This window comes from Cololabis saira, chromosome 13 (genome assembly GCF_033807715.1).
Source record: "Cololabis saira isolate AMF1-May2022 chromosome 13, fColSai1.1, whole genome shotgun sequence".
NCBI classification, from domain to species: domain Eukaryota; kingdom Metazoa; phylum Chordata; class Actinopteri; order Beloniformes; family Belonidae; genus Cololabis; species Cololabis saira.
The window spans coordinates 13,635,845-13,654,303 of NC_084599.1; the positions used below are offsets into that span (position 1 = coordinate 13,635,845).

Below are 18,459 nucleotides of genomic sequence, written 5' to 3' on the forward strand. Positions count from 1 at the left end.
TTAGCAGACAATTGTGTCAAGAAAGTAAAATGCTTCAATTATTGCTTCACTTGTTTCTCCACAAAAGGTCGAGACTCTTTTTCTTAATTGCAGCTCCAAATGTAGGCTATGAGGTGAGAGGCATCCAGAAGTCATTAAACATATATAAACTACATATATCTTAAAAATAAATCAGCAAAATGTATATTCCTTGGGTTTTCAGCTGCAAGGCATATTTCTTCTTAAATTGCATCCTTAGAAAAATCAAACAAATGTACACTTTTAAGTGTTTAGGGGTTTAATTTATATAATGACGATTTTTCTCTTTTCCATTTGAGTTGATTGTAGTTTCAGAGTCAGATGGTTTGAGGGAATGTGAACATTTCTGAAGCTTCCGTTGCTTTTGTGACTTTATCTCACAAGTTATTTTCCACTTGTAACCTCAAAAGCTTTCTGGGAAAACCCAAATGTGTGACATACACAGGCTGATGTCAAGATCAAAGAGAACTCAAGACTAACGGCTGATGATTTTCAGAATTACTCCCCTTAAATATTAAGAACTAAAGGTTAAGCTTAGGTGAATAACATGAGATAGTGACTTTTTTTTAAATTTGTGTGGTAGAAATTTTGCAAATAGGGCAGATGATTAAAACTTTGCTGAAAGCCCCAGTTTTATCATTTCCTCTACACAAGCTTCACATAAACTGAGAATCCACTTTAGTTTCAAAATAACATTTTCAAACAGTGAAACAGAACAGACTCCTCTAGTACATTTTTTTTCTTAACTATTTTACTACACCAGCCACTTCAGACTAAAACCCACAACAAATACACACACGCACACACGTTTTACAATTGTCAATAACACGCAGTACTAACCATCCATCCATCACCTAAAGTTGCTTTCTCACATTTTGGATCACACCGACCTGCTCGAGTCTTCTCAGCTGGTGAACACTTGACACCAGCTGATTGCAGGCCATGAACAGACAAACAATAACACACACATACACTCTGCAGAAACATAACTACTATTGATTTCTCCTCTTTATTGCATGTTGGAATACAGAGCATTACTTTGGTCAAATAATACAGAACTGAAAATCCAAAGTTATGTTAATACTATAGAAAAAGACTAATATAAAACAGAACAATGCCATATAAATGGGGAGGAATACAGATGCATACTGAGCTCGGTTTGGGGTGGTTGACGTCTTAACGTGGTGCAGCACAGAGGCGGTAAGGTTTGGGACAATGAGTGCCTCCCAGCTTGAACTCCAGACTGGGCTGCTCTCCAGCAGGAGGCGAGAATGAAAACCTCTGAAGGAGGGCGGTGAAAAAGAGGAACAACTCCATCCTGGCCAGCTGCTCCCCGAGACACACACGCTTTCCTGACAATACAACATAAAACATGAAACAAAAGCATTAAAAAGGGCCACTAAATTTAATCCCAGAAAACTACAGCAGATCTGGAAAAATGTAAAGATTTGTTAGAGGCATTGTACGTACAATAGTTAGAAAAAGTAAGTGAACTCCTTGGAATTTAATGGTTTTGTGCATTTATTTCTTACAAATATGACTCAATGTTCATCTATAATCAATATACAAAGAGAGCTTATAACCCAATACATTTTAATGCCTTGTGTTTTTTGAACACATACATCACATATTCACAATGCTGGATGAAAAAGTAGTGACTCCTTTGAGTAACTAGCTAGTCAAACAGCTCTGGATCAGACCCGCACAATTTATATGATTTGGGTCTGAACACACATCTCTTTAAAATAAGTCTGGGCTCTAACTCTACCCTGAAAGGGCCTTACTTCTACGGTTTGGGTCATTGACTTGCTGAGCCATCGAACTTCTGCTAAGCTTCAACCTTACTCCAACGGAGGCCTGGCCATGTGAACAGAAATTCTTGCTGAACTCAACCTGAATAAGGTCATATTTAGAGTAAGAAATAACCAAATGGTGGATTATGAAGGTCTTGTCTACACCTTAAAGGGGACATATTATGGCATTTAATGTATATTTTAAACAGGCCTTGAATGTCTTAAAAACAATCTAAAGCTTGTTTTTTCTACATAAATCAGAAATTCAGCCCGTGGGCCCTGTCTCTAGTTTTACCGCTTCTAAAGCCTTTTTCTGTGCTTCATTCTAAGGGGAGGGGAGGCTATGATAGTGAGGCTCTGCACTGATTGGCTGCTTGAATGACATGTAGGAGGGGAGGAGAATAAGCCTCGCTCCGGCCAGAGCAGCCGGCTGCGTCATACACAAAGCGTCTCCCATGAGAGAAGCTTCTGCGACAAAATCAATTCCATAGCTTTATTTTTTTTGTATTACACTGTCCTAACTGGCCGCGAGTTTAACAGTTTCAGTGTGGACAGAGAGGGTCCGATGTCACGCAGCTCGACCTGATAGTCGGACGCTCTCATTCAGTTACACGCTGTAAACGGATCTTAAAGCCTGATTAACGGTTCTGCGTTAAATTGACGCGTACCCTACGCCGTAGGCTCTGCGTTGGTGTAACGCGGAACCATAAATCAGCCTTTAGTCACCTCGTCTTCACACAGGAAGAATTCTCATAATTTCTTATGTTACAAGACAGATGAATCATGTTAACTGTAAATAAATCACAACACTGAATTTTCACAAATGGCAACTTTATTGTTAAAAAAATAAAATATGAGTTGTATATAAATAACATTTATGCACTATTGCTGGCTCAAGGAAGGACCATGCGTTTTCTGAAGGTGTCGTTGAACAGCTTCAGGTGCTTGGAAGATCTGAAACCAGAAAAAATGTATTACTAATTTACCTAACGAGTGAGTGGCTCCGTTAGGGAACACTGGAGCCGGGCCGGTCCGTGAGCAGCTTCGGCAGCTCCGTATGCGGTGCCGGTGCTCCGGAGCTAAGCTAAATACTTAGCCCATGCAAAGATCATACAAATATAAATAACATTAAAAAAAATGAACTTACCGCTGACTCGTGTGGAGTTGCCGGGTCCGTGCTGTTGGAACTGATCCTTTTATGAGGGTAAATGTCGATGCAAATCTCATTTTAACTGTCCCTCGCTGTTGAAACCGGTGGAAAACAGTCACCGCTGCTAAACAATGGCGGAGCTCCAGCCGGCAGAGAGAGCTGGTTGTGGGCGTGGTTTCAGCAGCGGAGGCTGAACCTATGGAAATCTGCTCCCGTCGTGACTCACGACGGGAGCAGATTCTAATCGGCTCAAAAAAATCACGTGACACTGGGGGATTCTGTCGGGCGGGGATCAAAGACCTTGCAGAAATTCATGGGATTTCATCTCCCCTCTGCTGGCAGGGTGAGGGGAGACCACCTTATATATGTTAAAACAAGAAAAAACGTGTTTTTCATAATAGGTCCCCTTTAAGGCATCAGTATGTCCTATTAAGAGTTCATCTATCTACTTGTAATGAACATTTTTGCTCCTTTACGACTACTGCCCTCAGTTCAGCCAACGTCAATATGAATTCTGAAAGGGGAGAAAAAAAGACAACCTATTGTGTTTAGGTGGAAACTTCTGTATTTTTATATATGGCTCTGATAAATGCTTTGGATGTGCACAAACATTGCAGCGTCATGGGGATGAATGAGTCATTAATCAGATGAAGATCTGGAACATATCAACCAGTTTATGAGAGAATATCTTACTTGCAGCTCTTGTTAACGTTACAAATATTGTCTTACTTGAAATAAGATCAACAGCCGATACATCAGTGAGCATGAAAGCACAGGCAATCCCCTACCAACCTACTACTGTTACCTAGAAGTAAAGAACTGTTGTCAAGCAAAGATGTGTGACTTCTTTCAGTCACTTTCTCCCTTTAAAATAATTTGCTAAAGCAGCGCGGAGCTCGGTTTTAAGGGTTTTAACAATTGACTAACCTGCAGAGAAAGGTAGGAAAGCTTCTCTCTTCCTAAATTTACCATCCTGGTCCAGAAAGTGTTGAGGGTTGAAGGTGTGCGGGGTTTCCCACATCGACTCATCATGTAGGACAGAGTCCAGTGTTGGCAGGACCATGGTGCCCTAAAAACACAGCATTGATGAAAAGGTTTACCTACACAGACGACTCCTCCATCGGTCTAGCCAGATGGATGCCCTCGCCCAGTCTAGATCAGCTGAAGATTGTTTCTTTTTCACTCTCAACCGTGGCTTTGTGCTCACATCAAAGTGAAGATTTGAATAAATATCAGTTCACAGGAAAACAGATTTGAAACTGATGCCTGACAGACTAAGAAAATTACTTGAAAGAACAAAACTGCCTTTTCAATGCAAAGGTCCTTCAGACTGATGAAGCAGCATTTGGAGTTGTGGTCCAGCGCTGTTCTGTGCAGCCCCTCCCACTGGTCCAGCGATGCCTGGAGAAGCCAGTCTATTCTTACTGTAGTGTGCAGTTCAGTAGGTTGTAAATATAGCGTGTATTGCTTAAAAAAAGAAGAAATGTAAAAAATGCTATTATGTTTTTTGTCGATATTGATATATACACCATATTGCCAAAAGTATTTGCTCACCCATCCACTCATCACTCATCTTACTCATCTTCTTCCGCTTTATCCGTTCCTGGGTCGCGGGGGCAGCAGTCTCAACAGGGATGCCCAGACTTCCTTCACCCCAGACACTTCCTCCAGCTCTTCCGAGGGGAGTCCGAGGCGTTCCCAGGCCAGCCGAGAGACATAGTCTCTCCAGCGTGTCCTGGGTCTTCCCCGGGGTCTCCTCCCGGAGGGACATGCCTGGAACACCTTCCTAGGGAGGCGTCCAGGAGTATCCGGTACAGATGCCCAAGCCACCTCAGCTGACTCTCAATGTGAAGGAGCAGCGGCTCGACTCCGAGCTCCTCCCGGGTGATCGAACTCCTCACCCTATCTCTAAGGGAGCGTCCAGCCACCCTGCAGAGGAAACTCATCTCGGCCGCTTGTATCCGCGATCTTGTCCTTTCGGTCACTACCCAAAGTTCATGACCATAGGTGAGGGTAGGGGCGTAGATTGACCGGTAAATCGATAAGACATGCGGCCGAAGGTCAGATGAAACGACAACAAAGCCGATCATTGACCTCCGGCCTAGGGTGTCCTGGTGCCACGTGCACTGATGGACACCCTTATGCTTGAACATGGTGTTCGTGATGGACAAACTGTGACTAGCACAGAAGTCCAACAATAAAACACTGCTCGGGTTCAGATCGGGGAGGCTGTTCCTCCCAATCACACCTCTCCAGGTATCACTGTCATTACCCACGTGGGCGTTGAAGTCCCTCAGTAGAACAATGGAGTCCCCAGTTGGAGCACTATCCAGTACTCCTCCCAGGGACTCCAAGAAGGCCGGGTACTCTGCACTGCTGTTCGGCCCGTAGGCACAATCAACAGTGAGGGACCTTTTCCCGACCTGAAGGCGCAGGGAAGCGACCCTCTCGTTCACCGTGGTGAACTCCTACACATGGTGACTGAGCTGAGGGGCTATAAACAAGCCCACACCAGCCCGCCGCCTCTCACCCTGGGCAACTCCAGAGTAGTGGAGGGTCCAGCCCCTTTCAAGGAGCTGGGTTCCAGAGTGTGGAGGTGAGCCCGACTATCTCTAGCCGGTTTCTCTCAACCTCACGCACAAGCTCCGGCTCCTTCCCCCCCAGCGAGGTGACATTCCATGTCCCCACTGTGAGGGTTTTGGTCCAGGGATTGGGTCGTCGAGGCACCCCGCCACGACTGCTACCCAGCCCACAATGCACAAGCCTTTCATGGACCTTCTTGCGGGTAGTGGGCCTACGGGAAGGCGGGCCCACGTCGCCGTTTCGGGCTGAGCCCGGCCGTGTCCCACGGGCAAAGACCCGGCCACCAGGCGCTCGCCTACGAGCCCCAACCCCAGGCCTGGCTCCAGGGCGGGGCCCCGGTGACGCCGATCCGGGCGACGTAACGGTCCTTGGTGTTTTGTTCCTCATGATTGGCATTTGTGAACCGCTCTTAGTCTGGCCCGTCACCCAGGACCTATTTGCCATGGGAGACCCTAACAGGGGCGTAATGCCCCCGACAACATAGCTCCTAGGATCACTCGGGCACACAAACTCCTCCACCACAGTAAGGTGGCGGTTCAAGGACCCATCCAAATAATTGGAATCAGGTGTTCCAATCACTTCTTTGGCCACAAGTGTATAAAATCAAACACCTAGACATGCAGTTTGTGTTTACAACTTTTTGTAAAAGAATGGGGTCGCTCTTATGGTGTGGGGTTGTTTTTCAGGAGCTAGGCTTGTCCCCTTAGTTCCAGTGAGAGGAACTCTGAATGCTGCAGCATACCAATTGAGTCATTTTGGAAAATTCCCTGCTCCCAACTTTGTGGGAACAGTTCAGAGCTGGCCCTTCCTCTTCCAACATGAATAAAGACATGGAATACTGGTGTTGAGTCTGGTGTGAATGAACTTTACTGGTCTGGAGAGTCCTGACCTCAACCCGATGGTCCCAGCAGATGAAAAGGCCCAATTAATTAGGCTTTCTGAAAAACAGCTTTTTCCCCAAAGCCATAATCGCCCTGAACAATATGTGAATGTCTTCATTACTGTTTTTTACCGTGCAATACTTTTTCCCGGCCTATCTGTGCAATATTCCACCACATGTGTAGTTATTTGTTATTATCTGTAGATAGGATCTCAGGTCTTGATTTCACTATTCAAAATGCACCTTAACCTTTTTATATTTTTATATTATTTATATTTCTTATCTGTTTGCACTGTCTTGCACTGAAGAGGTGATGCTGCTTTTAATCTCACTGTACCCATGTATAATGACAACAAAAGTATTCTATCTATTCTATCTTTCTCGTTAATTAGGCTACATTAGGGTGCAATGAAGCAGGAAAACATCTAAAACATGCAGGACAGCGGCCCTCGAGGACCAGCATTGCCCACCCCTGCTTTCAGGTGTTATTTAGTAAAACTACTTTTGCTATGTGCACAAACACAACTTGGAGTCATTTATTATTGTTGATTTTCTAACAGTAGCCTATGTCATTCAAAATCTGCTAAAAAAGCTTTACCTACAATCCTGACCACTATAATCCAAAGCCTTCTTATTGGAGGTAAAGAGTTGCACCTTTGGGACCAAGTATCCATCCAGGGTTGTGTCCTTGCTTGTCATGTGAGCCACATTGAGGGGGAGGATGTTGCCCATTCTCTGGATCTCGTGGATGACTGCGTTGGTGTAGGGCAGGTTTTCTCTGTCAGACACCGAGGGCTGTCTGGAGGAACCAATCACGGCATCTATCTCAGCCTGGACTCTCTCTGCACACAATGAAAACATGGCAAAACATACAGAGCTGACCTGTGAAACTAACAACGACATAAAGTCAAGTTATATATTGCATGTCTGACGCTGGCAGGTAGACATTACTCCTACACAAACCTTGTATGTCAGGATAGTAGATCATGTACAGCATTCCCCAGTTTAATGTAGTAGTGGTGGTTTCAGTTCCAGCACCAAAGAGGTCGAGAGTGCAATAACACAAATTGTTGATATCAAAGCCAGCATCTTCGTCCTGATTCTATAAGAGACATTTGAAAGGGAAAAGAAAGGAAAAATGCACCGATATGTTTCACTAGAAAAAGGAAAAGAAAAAAAAACACACCAGCAACAAAACACAGCACTCACCTCTTCCATTTCTATAAGGAAGGAGTCGATGTAGTCTCTAGGTGATGAAGGATCAAGGTTCTCTCTGTGTTCTTTCACCTTTATTTCAATGTAGCCGATTAGCCTTTGCGTTAAAGTGAACAACCTCTGATGAGGTCCAGGCAGCCTCTTCATCAGCCAGGGCATTACGTTGTAAATCTACAGGGATAGAAGACACTTTCCAGATCGTCTAAACATCTGGAACTTAGCTCAGACATTCCTGTGTGTTTACAGCTTTTTTATGGATACGGTTTTGCAATATCAACACCGGGACATTAGGGACATCAGGGACATCAGGGTCATTAAGTCCTGCCTTCTTATTCACTTCTGGTATAATTCTATAAGAATTCCCGCTGGGAAATTGAAACAATTTAAATTTCACAAATTTCACAGAGAGGCAGTATTTGAGAGTCTGACAGATTGTCCTCTTTGTGCTGTAAAGCAGCCTTTAAAACCACATACTACCCTCCTACTGCACATGGATTTTGCTTAAATCTCAACGATCGCATGCAAATAATAACAAGACATGTTACTTCTGGAAAAACTTGTAGCATTCAACTGACTTGTCTACCTTGTATACTGTATCCCATAATCCAATAAGCCTATACAGGGCTGTCTCAGAAAATGTGAATATTTTGATAAAGTTCTTTATTTTCTGTAATGCAATTACAAAAACAAAAATGTCATACATTCTGGATTCATTACAAATCAACTGAAATGTTGCAAGCCTTTTATTATTTTAATATTTCTGATTATGGCTTACAGTTTAAGATTAAGATTCCTAGAATATTCTATTTTTTTTAGATTTTTAGTTTTCTTAAGCTGTAACCCATGATCAGCGTGCACTTGAGCCCAACGCCTACAGAGACATAACAGGAACTATTCAACTCATTGCTCTCATCTGGTCTTGTTCCTGATTATTTCAAAATGGCAGCCATAAAACCTCTCCTTAAAAAAACCCTCACTAGACCCAGATATCCTCAATAACTTCCGGCCAATCTCAAAACTACCATTTATCGCTAAAGTTTTAGAAAAAGTAGTGGCAGATCAAATTATTTCTTTTATGAACGATAATGACCTCTTCGAGAGATTTCAGTCGGGTTTTAGAGCAGGTTGTAGCACAGAAATGGCACTTCTTAAGGTTTTAAATTATCTTCTTTTAGCAGCTGATCGTGGTCAACACTCTGTTCTACTCCTGTTGGATCTATCTGCGGCTTTTGACACTGTTGATCATAATATTTTAATTGAGCGTCTTAAAAATTGGGTGGGCATTTCAGGGTTGGTTTTAGATTGGTTCCGTTCTTATCTGTCCGAAAGGTTTTTCTGTGTAGAAATTGGTCATTTTCAGTCATCTTCATCACCATTAGATTATGGAATTCCTCAAAGTTCTGTTCTCGGTCCATTACTGTTCTCCATTTACATGCTTCCTCTAGGTCAGATTATTACAAAACACAATATTAAATACCATTTCTATGCCGATGATACACAATTATACCTTTCCTTTGATAATAGCAAACTCCAATCAACTAAATAACCTCCACGTGTGCATTGCAGATATCTATAACTGGATGGCATCAAACTTTTTACAATTTAACTCATCTTGGTCCCCTTTCATCCAACATCACCATTTCTTGTAGAAACCTCGGTATTTTTGACAAACACCTCAATTTCGACCAGCATATAAATTCCGTTGTCCAATCATGCTTCTTCCATCTTAGAAAAATATCCAAAATCAGGTCATTTCTTTCATCTAGAAACTTAGAGACAGTTATACATGCATTTATTTAATCCCGGTTAGATTACTGCAATTCACTTTTTTCATGCCTCACTCAGCAAAATCTAAATAAACTACAGTTAATTCAAAATGCAGAAGCCAGACTCATTACCCGGTCCAACAGGAGAGAACATATCACACCAATTTTAAAGTCCCTTCACTGGCTCCCAGTCCGTTTTAGAGTGGATTTTAAAATTTTAATTATTACTTTTTTTTAAGGCTCGTATGGGGCTAGCTCCTGATTACATAGCTGACCTCCTGACCCCATACGAGCCTGAACGCACCCTGAGATCCTCTGGTGGGTCATTCCTGGCTATTCCTTGGTGCAACTTAAAGACCAAGGGTGACCAGGCCTTTTCTGTTTTAGCCCCTCGCTTATGGAATGACCTGCCGGAGGAGATCAGGGTAGCTAACACACTGTCTTCTTTTAAGTTACTTTTAAAAACTCACTATTTTAGACTTGCGTTTAACTGATTGTATTATTTGTCTGTTTTTATCTCTCAATTGTGTCTTAATATTGTACTAATTGTTTGTTTCCTGTTTTTAATTGCATGTAAAGCACTTTGTGACTTGTTTTGGAAAAGTGCTCTATAAATAAAGGTATTATTATTATAAGAGACCTTACCAGGAAAATCTGGAACATTACACATCAATATACTGTACACTTTTGACTTTTCCTCTGGATAAAAGCTGATTTGAATAATATTGTTGCGTGTTTACAAAGGAAGCTCACCTGTGCCCACACACTTCCTTCTAAGTAAACCAGGTCGCTGAAGTCCTGAAGAATGGAGTGGTACTGCTGGTCAGTGTACTCGTAGCGACGTCCAAACACCAAACAGCAGATGATGTTAGATACTGCACTGTTTATCAGTGTCTGGGAGTTAAAAGGCTGGCCTGTGCAACGAAGAGAAAATGCAAATAAGAACCCCAAACTGAACAGCCTATTGGCTTTTCAGAATTAATTTTATGCCCACAGAGTAATTGCTTGCTCCGACACTGATGACGTTCTTTTAACCTGATGTACGAATCAATTGTAGTGCATGTACCTTGCTGATCTGCCAAAGCTTCTGTGAGATAGTAGCACTCCTGCTGAATGGATTGCTCCATCGTCTTCTTTCCCAGACCAAAGTTTCTGAGTGTATGAAGGGCAAATCTCCGCTGCTGCTTCCATTTATGACCGTTAGAAATCACGATACCTTTTAGAAACACAACACATCATTACACCTGAACTAATCAAGAGTGATACTGTTGATGACCTTACGAAACATCAACTAAAAACTATATAAATATATTCAAGTAACACAATATTACCTTTATTACCAACCATTTCATGGAACACTGGAACTATGGGACGATCGCTGAAGTCTTCTCCTTGTTGGACCAGGGCGTCTCTCACAAGTTTGTAGCCATTGATGACCACAATCCTACCACCAAACAGACGCAGGCTAAAAACGTTTCCATATTTCCCTGCAAGCTGATAAAACAAAGCAAATTGGTGGATCCGATGTGAGTGTCTGTTTACAGCCTAGTCTCTGGTTTTGGCTTCTCTCTTCACATTTATTCCTGAATACCCTTTAAAATGCAACTATCATCATATTTATGTCCCCTTTTACTCTCGAGTCCCTTGCCTTAATATCCTACTACGTATCACTGTGCATCTCTGCCTGATTGCTTTGAATGTCATTTTAAACAATAAAGGTGGAACAATGGGCTCCAAGGATGAGGACAAGCAACATTTGAGGTTGTTTTGAAGTATCCTTCTGTCTCAGTGTGACTTCAGGTGGGGTCTCTGAGGATTGGACTTTGTCCTCCAAGATGCAATCAAATGATCGCATTGGTATTTTGGCCCTTACTCTGCAATTTTACTGAAAAGGAGTCTTTTCAGCATGTGGGGAATTGGATGGTTTGGATTTGACTTGTTGGGAAACATTTTATTGGGAGGTGTCATGGAAAAAGGCTTTATTATCTGTAAAACTATAGACATGGCCCAGAGGCTGAATTTCTGATTTAGGTAGAAAAAAACAAGCTTTAGATTGTTTTTAAGACATTCAAGGCCTGTTTAAAATATACATTAAATGCCATAATATGTCCCCTTTAAGCCAAACAGTGACAAGGAAAACTCCCTTTAGGAGGGAAGAAACCTTAAGCAGGACCTGGATAATAAGGTATCGCCTATGTATAATAAAAAGTTTCAGAACACCCGTCCATACATTTTGAATGTGTAGGTTTTTCCAGATATTATAAAAGGAAATCTCATTTTTCTACAAACTGATATTTTGAGATGCAAAATTATCTTGTAACTTTGTAAAATAAACATGGCGCAACAGGGCAAAAACTGAAGGGAAAAAAAACCTTTGCCAGCCAAAGACGTAAGACCTAAGGCCTTGTTTAATGAATAAATAAATCATCAAAGTCAAAAACCCCAGGGTTCAAAACCATCTCAAGAAACAATTAACCTAAAATAAAAAATATTCTTTAAGAGGTACATTTTTGATTCATCATCCAACTTTTCTATTTTCATTTGCCTCCTTTAATGTTTAAATATTCGTATGTATTGGGTTTATTGATTATATTATGTTATTAAGTTATAGAACGCACTTTTTGTGTGTGTGTGTGTGTGTGTGTGTGTGTGTGTGTGTGTGTGTGTGTGTGTGTGTGTGTGTGTGTGTGTGTGTGTGTGTGTGTGTGTGTGTGTGTGTGTGTGTGTGTGTGTGTGTGTGTGTGTGTGTGTGTGTGTGTGTGTTGTTTTTTTACTTGGACATTTAAAGCTCTTAACCCACATGGAGTTCGTCAAAAACAAACATCAGCTTCATGGGTGAGAGGCAGGTCGCAGCTTTCAGCCCGATGGAGGACACTTAAGGCTGATTTATGGTTCCACGTTACACTAACGCAGAGCCTACGCCGTAGGCTACGCCGCACCCTACGGCGTAGCCAGCGTCGATTTAACGCGGAACCATAAATCAGGCTTTAAGGTTTTCTGAACACGGACTCGAACCTCTGTGAGCTGCAGGTGGAGTCTGCTGGGTTTGATCCGATGCAGGTCACCGATGAAGGGAAGAGACCACGGCCCGGGGGGGAAGTTTGATGGCACCCTGTTCTTCAAAAAATCGCTCAGTAGCAAGAAAACTAAGAAAAATAGTAAAATACTTCTGCTGTCTATCCAATCAAAGCTTGAAACACCGAATATTGTCTCCATTACTTCGCTCCTTTGTGTTGATTACTTTCCGAAATGTGACTCAATCTTAAAACGGACAACAAAAATGACGCAAAACAGAACTGTGAACTGTCTCCGTCGGTCACCAGACTCATCTCTGTGGTTTGTTGCCCTTCAAAATAAAGGCGTCGTTATGTTTTATTATTTTATTTTAGGCTACATGTGTAATAAAAATGGCAATACTAGATCAGTTGCAAAAATAGACACTTGGTTCAAATTCTTAAATAACAATTCAATTTCGAAGAAATTGGAATAGAATTTCCTCAATGAGTAAACATTACCATTATGCACCCACCATCCATTCATCTATCATGTTATCATGGTTTTTTATATTCGGGATGCCAGGGGTATCCTGGACCTTATCCTAGCTGATTACTGGGGAATGTTAGAAATACACCCTGGACAGGTTGGCGGCCGATTGTCGGAAAATAGTAAGTAGTAAAAATAGTAAAATAGTAAATAGATTGAATTATTGTTTGTTTGTGGGAGGATGCCAGAATACCCAGGAAAACTGTGTTAACACAAGAACAGTAAAATTCAAAACAAAATTACTCATATTTGAACCAGCATGTTCTATCTGCCCCTCCTTGAACCGCCACCTTACTGTGGTGGAGGGGTTTGTGTTGCCCGAGTGATCCTAGGAGCTATGTTGTCGGGGGCACTTACGCCCCTGGTAGGGTTTCCCATGGCAAACAAGTCTTAGGTGATGGGCCAGTAGGCCCACCACCCGCAGGAAGGACCGTGAGAGGCCGGTGCCATGTGGACTGGGTAGCAGTCGTGGCGGGGTGCCTCGACGACCCAATCCCAAGTGGGGACATGGAATGCAGAGGTGTCAAGTAACAAAGTACAAATACTTTGTTACCTTACTTAAGCAGAAATTTTGGTTATCTATACTTTACTAGAGTAATTATTTTTCAGACGACTTTTTACTTTTACTCCTTACATTTTCACGCAATTATCTGTACTTTTTACTCCTTAAATTTTAAAAACAGCCTCGTTACTCTATTTCATTTCGGCCTTTAAAAAAAAACTATCCAGTTAAATTGCTCCATCCGGATAGAGTGAATTTGGTTGTGGTTGTTTCAGATGTTCTTGTCCAGTTTTGTTCTTACATCCGTTGCCCTCAGATTCCTGCAACTAAACTTGGATGTACATTCCAATAAAGGTTAGGATAAATGATAACATGCCTCTGAAGTTTGACTTTTTGCACCATTACAATACTTATAGGCAACTAGTCTTCATATCTTCTGCTCTCTGAAACACATGTTAATGCTCAACAGTACACATACGGTTCTTTAATATATTTGCATTATACTAAGATGTATTCATTTTCAATGGCCTTTGTCCTTAATGGCTTTTTCCCCCCTTACATTACTTTTACTTTTATACTTTAAGTAGTTTTGAAACCAACTTCTACAGGAGTATTTTTAAACTCTAGTATCTATACTTCTACCTGAGTAATGAATGTGAATACTTTTGACACCTCTGATGGAATGTCACCTCGCTGGGTGGGAAGGAGCCGAAGCTTGTGCCGAACAGTGCTTTGTTGTTGGACTTCTGTGCTAGTCACAGTTTGTCCATAACGAACACCATGTTCAAGCATAAGGGTGTCCATCAGTGCACGTGGCACCAGGACACTCTAGGCTGGAGGTCAATGATCGACTTTGTGGTCGTTTCATCTGACCTTCGGCCGTATGTCTTGGACACTCGGGTGAAGAGAGGGGCTGAGCTGTCAACTGATCACCACCTGGTGGTGAGTTGGATGCGCTGGCGGAGGAGGAGGTTGGACAGACCGGGCAGACCCAAACGGATTGTGAGGGTCTGTTGGAAACGTCTGGCTGAGCCCTCTGTTAGGGACGTCTTCAGCTCTCACCTCCGGGAGAGCTTTTCTCAGATCCCAGGGGAGGCGGGGGACATTGAGTCCGAGTGGACCATGTTCTCTGCCTCCATTGTCGACGCAGCGGCTCGAAGCTGTGGACGCAAGGTCTCCGGTGCCTGCCGTGGCGGCAATCCTAGAACCCGGTGGTGGACACCGGAAGTAAAGGATGCCGTCAGACTGAAGAAGGAGTCCTACCGGGCTATGTTGGCCTGTGGGACTCCTGACGCAGTAGATAGGTACCGGCAGGCCAAGCAGGCCGCGGCTCGGGCAGTCGTGGAGGCAAAAACCCGGGTCTGGGAGGAGTTCGGGGAGGCCATGGAGGAAGACTTTCGGTCGGATTCGAAGAAATTCTGGAGGACCGTTCGGCACCTCAGAAGGGGGAAGCAGTACTCTGCCGGCACCGTTTACGGTGTGGGTGGGGAGCTGTTGACCTCGACTGGGGACATTGTCGGACAGTGGAAGGAATACTTCAAGTATCTCCTCAACCCGACTAACATGCCTTCCATTGAGGAAGCAGAGAGTGGGGACTCGGGGACGTGCTCATCCATCACCCAAGCCGAGGTCACTGATGTAGTTCATAAGCTCCTCAGTGGCACCGGGGGTGGATGAGATTCGCCCTGAGTACCTCAAGTCTCTGGATGTCGTAGGGCTGTCTTGGTTGACACGCCTCTGCGACAAAAGGGGGACCGGAGAATGTGTTCCAACTATAGGGGGATCACACTTCTCAGCCTCCCCGGGAAAGTCTACGCCAGGGTACTGGAGAGGAGAATACGGCCGATAGTCGAACCTCGGATTCAGGAGGAACAATGTGGTTTTCATCCCGGTCGCAGAACACTGGACCAGCTCTATACCCTCCGCAGGGTGCTCGAGGGTTCTTGGGAATTTGCCCAACCAGTCTACATGTGCTTTGTGGATCTGGAGAAGGCATTTGACCGTGTCCCTCGTGCCATTCTGTGGGGGGTCAGTGAGTATGGAATCCGGGGCCCTCTACTAAGGGCTGTCCGGTCTCTGTATGGTCGGAGCAAGAGTCTGGTTTGCATTGCCGGCAGTAAGTCAGACTTGTTCCCGGTGCATGTTGGACTCCGGCAGGGCTGCCCTTTGTCACCGGTCCTGTTCATAATTTTTATGGACAGGATTTCTAGGCGCAGCCAGGGGCCGGAGGGGATCCGGTTTGGGAACCTCAGGATTTCATCTCTGCTTTTTGCGGATGACGTTGTCCTGTTGGCTTCATCGGACCGGGACCTTCAGCATGTGCTGGGGCGGTTTGGGGCAGAGTGCGACGCGGCAGGGATGAGAATCAGCACCTCCAAGACCGAGGCCATGGTTCTCCACCGGGAAAGGGTGGCGTGCCTTCTCCGGGTGGGTGGGGAAGTCCTGCCTCAGGTGGAGGAGTTCAAGTATCTCGGGATCTTGTTCACGAGTGAGGGAACGATGGAGCGTGAGATTGACAGACGGATCGGTGCAGCGTCCGCAGTTATGCGGTCGATGTACCGGACCGTCGTGGTGAAGAAGGAGCTGAGTCGAAAGGCGAAGCTCTCGGTTTACCGGTCAATCTACGCACCTACCCTCACCTATGGTCATGAACTTTGGGTAGTGACCGAAAGGACGAGATCGCGGATACAAGCGGCCGAGATGAGTTTCCTCTGCAGGGTGGCTGGACGCTCCCTTAGAGATAGGGTGAGGAGTTCGGTCACCCGGGAGGAGCTCAGAGTCGCGCTGCTGCTCCTTCACATTGAGAGGAGTCAGCTGAGGTGGCTTGGGCATCTGTACCGGATCCTCCTGGACGCCTCCCTAGCGAGGTGTTCCGGGCATGTCCCACCGGGAGGAGACCCCGGGGAAGACCCAGGACACGCTGGAGAGACTATGTCTCTCGGCTGGCCTGGGAACGCCTCGGACTCCCCTCGGAAGAGCTGGAGGAAGTGTCTGGGGTGAAGGAAGTCTGGGCATCTCTGTTGAGGCTGCTGCCCCCACGACCCGGGAACGGATAAGCGGCGGACGATGGATGGATGGATGGATGGATGGATGGATGGATGGATGGATGGATGGATGGATGGATGGATGGATGGATGGATGGATGGATGGATGGATGGATGGATGGATGGATGGATGGATGGATGGATGGATGTTCTAGCTGTGAGTCTAAGGACAAGCATCATTATAATTTTGAAACTTTTACTTTATGCACTGTTGAGTTAATCTGTAAATCATAAATAAAAGTGACACGATGAAGTAAAATAAAAAATTGAAAACAATCAAGAAAGTGGACTTGGTATTGCAAAAGTAGGGTGACTTGAAGCAATTTGGTAATTATAGTCTAAATGTACTATGATTATATTATAAATTTACTATGAAGTTAAGTGTATTGCTTATGTATTATATGGAGAAAAAGAAAAGATGGATTATTCTATCTAAAAAAACGCAGTCCACTCAAGGTCTTTGTCCCAGAAAACTCGATTTCTGTATGTGTCAGCTTATTTTATTCCTTTGTAAAGATTTTAAACTAACTTGTTTCTGACTTTGTAATAGTAAAGTGGTACATTGTTACTGCACTACTATGCTAATGTTATGCTCCCATAGGGGGTTCTCTGTCAAAATCACTTTTTAAAAGTATCTAAAAAAGTTTTTTGCACCCATTATTGGAAAAAGTAAGTACACAGTTGGTTTCATTTTGAAACACATTTTGACATAAAGCCACTTTGTTAGTCTTTCACACATTTGTGGGTTTTTCATTTCATGCCTTACTTATTTTTCTGTCCCCTTATTATGAAAAGAAAATATAGTGAACATAGAAGTAGACTGATTAATCAGTTGGCTTATTATCGACTATTTTTTTATGAACCCTTATCAGTTGACCTCAAGACAATATCTCCACAAAATGAAATAATCCAAGCAAAAGTCAGTATGTAGTAGCAGATTCAACGCTGTATGTCCCTTACAGGTGTTTGCAATGTTATTATCTAATATTGCCTGTTATTTAGGTTTAAGACTGTTAGGTTCCTGTATTTTGTTCATATATGTTTTTTTTTTTTTGCAGGATTTGTACATTTTTAAGGTGACCATAGTGTTATTTCAACCCCGTCCTGTTTCATTAACCCAACAAAAATGACCTGTAAAGGTTTATTATTGTAATAAAGTTAAAGGTAAAAACATTTCCAAATAATTTTATTTGTTTTATTTTTTATTCTCAGTACACAATACCACTGTGGACACAACATGTGTGCTCCCAGCTGCAGCCAGATAGAGGAGCTGCAGTTTCAAATTGCTTTCCATGTCGAGGGGATAAACTGTAAAAAACAAGGCAAGGCTCCCAAGAGGTAAGAACTTATATAACAGATGTTATGTAACTGTTTCCTCTGACCTGCACACACCCAGGTTATTTCACACACACTGAAATCCTGCATACAAAACCAAACTGTGGATCTTCATTTTTATTTGTGTTTTTTCTTTTTCTTTTAATTATGAATAAGGGAGTTTTCTGGCTGGCTGTTGTCGGTTTTATTTGACTGCTTCTACTATAATGTGAAAAAAGAAAACAAAAGAAAGCTCACAAATTTCCAGCTGGATCCTGGACAATGTTTATACAAAAAAACAGCGGAGTGTAGATCTGTAGAGCAGATCTTTTAATCCCACCAGGCCATTTGTGTTAAATTCTTGGAAGACTGGGAATGTGGTTGGTACAATGAGATCCATGATTTAAAAAAAAGACAAAAATTATAATATTATAATAATTTTTTTGAATAAACAAAGAAAGCTGTGACTCAAAAGTGTTGGAACATGTTGGAGAAAAGCAGTCACACGGTGAAACATCTCCAGATATTCTTGACATAACTGGGTATTTTCAGTTTTTCAACATCATAACTGTCCCACAGGTAACCCAGCCAAGACTGACCAAACCCCAGGTTTGGTCCAGATAGCCTCAACAATTTATATTTATATCTCCT

General features: G+C 43.2%; 1 protein-coding gene across 2 annotated transcripts; it reads right to left on the bottom strand.

The window, feature by feature from the left end:
- Positions 1–292: 292 nt before the first annotated feature.
- Positions 293–12,723, bottom strand: LOC133458180 (cytochrome P450 2J2-like). Of its 2 annotated transcripts, none has more exons than XM_061737807.1 (9): positions 12,421–12,723; positions 10,737–10,899; positions 10,472–10,621; positions 10,159–10,319; positions 7,634–7,810; positions 7,388–7,526; positions 7,079–7,266; positions 3,889–4,030; positions 293–1,370 (listed from the first exon to the last, which is right to left on the bottom strand). In XM_061737807.1, exons 1-9 carry the CDS (start codon positions 12,619–12,621, stop codon positions 1,195–1,197), a joined length of 1,497 nt encoding a protein of 498 aa, XP_061593791.1. In that variant the 5' UTR covers positions 12,622–12,723; the 3' UTR covers positions 293–1,194. The 2 variants fall into 2 exon arrangements, with proteins under 2 accessions (XP_061593791.1, XP_061593792.1); XM_061737808.1 differs by lacking the exon at positions 12,421–12,723 and adding an exon at positions 12,180–12,204 and having other exon boundaries at positions 10,737–10,849.
- Positions 12,724–18,459: the final 5,736 nt, after the last annotated feature.

Coding starts and splice junctions, on each gene's coding strand:
- LOC133458180 (XM_061737807.1), bottom strand. CDS start 12,621: ATGGAGACAATATTCGGTGTTTCAAGCTTTGATTGGATAGACAGCAGA. Junction 7,527..7,633: donor TCCTTATAGAAATGGAAGAG/GTGAGTGCTGTG, acceptor TGTCTCTTATAG/AATCAGGACGAAGATGCTGG. Junction 7,267..7,387: donor CTACTATCCTGACATACAAG/GTTTGTGTAGGA, acceptor CATTGTGTGCAG/AGAGAGTCCAGGCTGAGATA.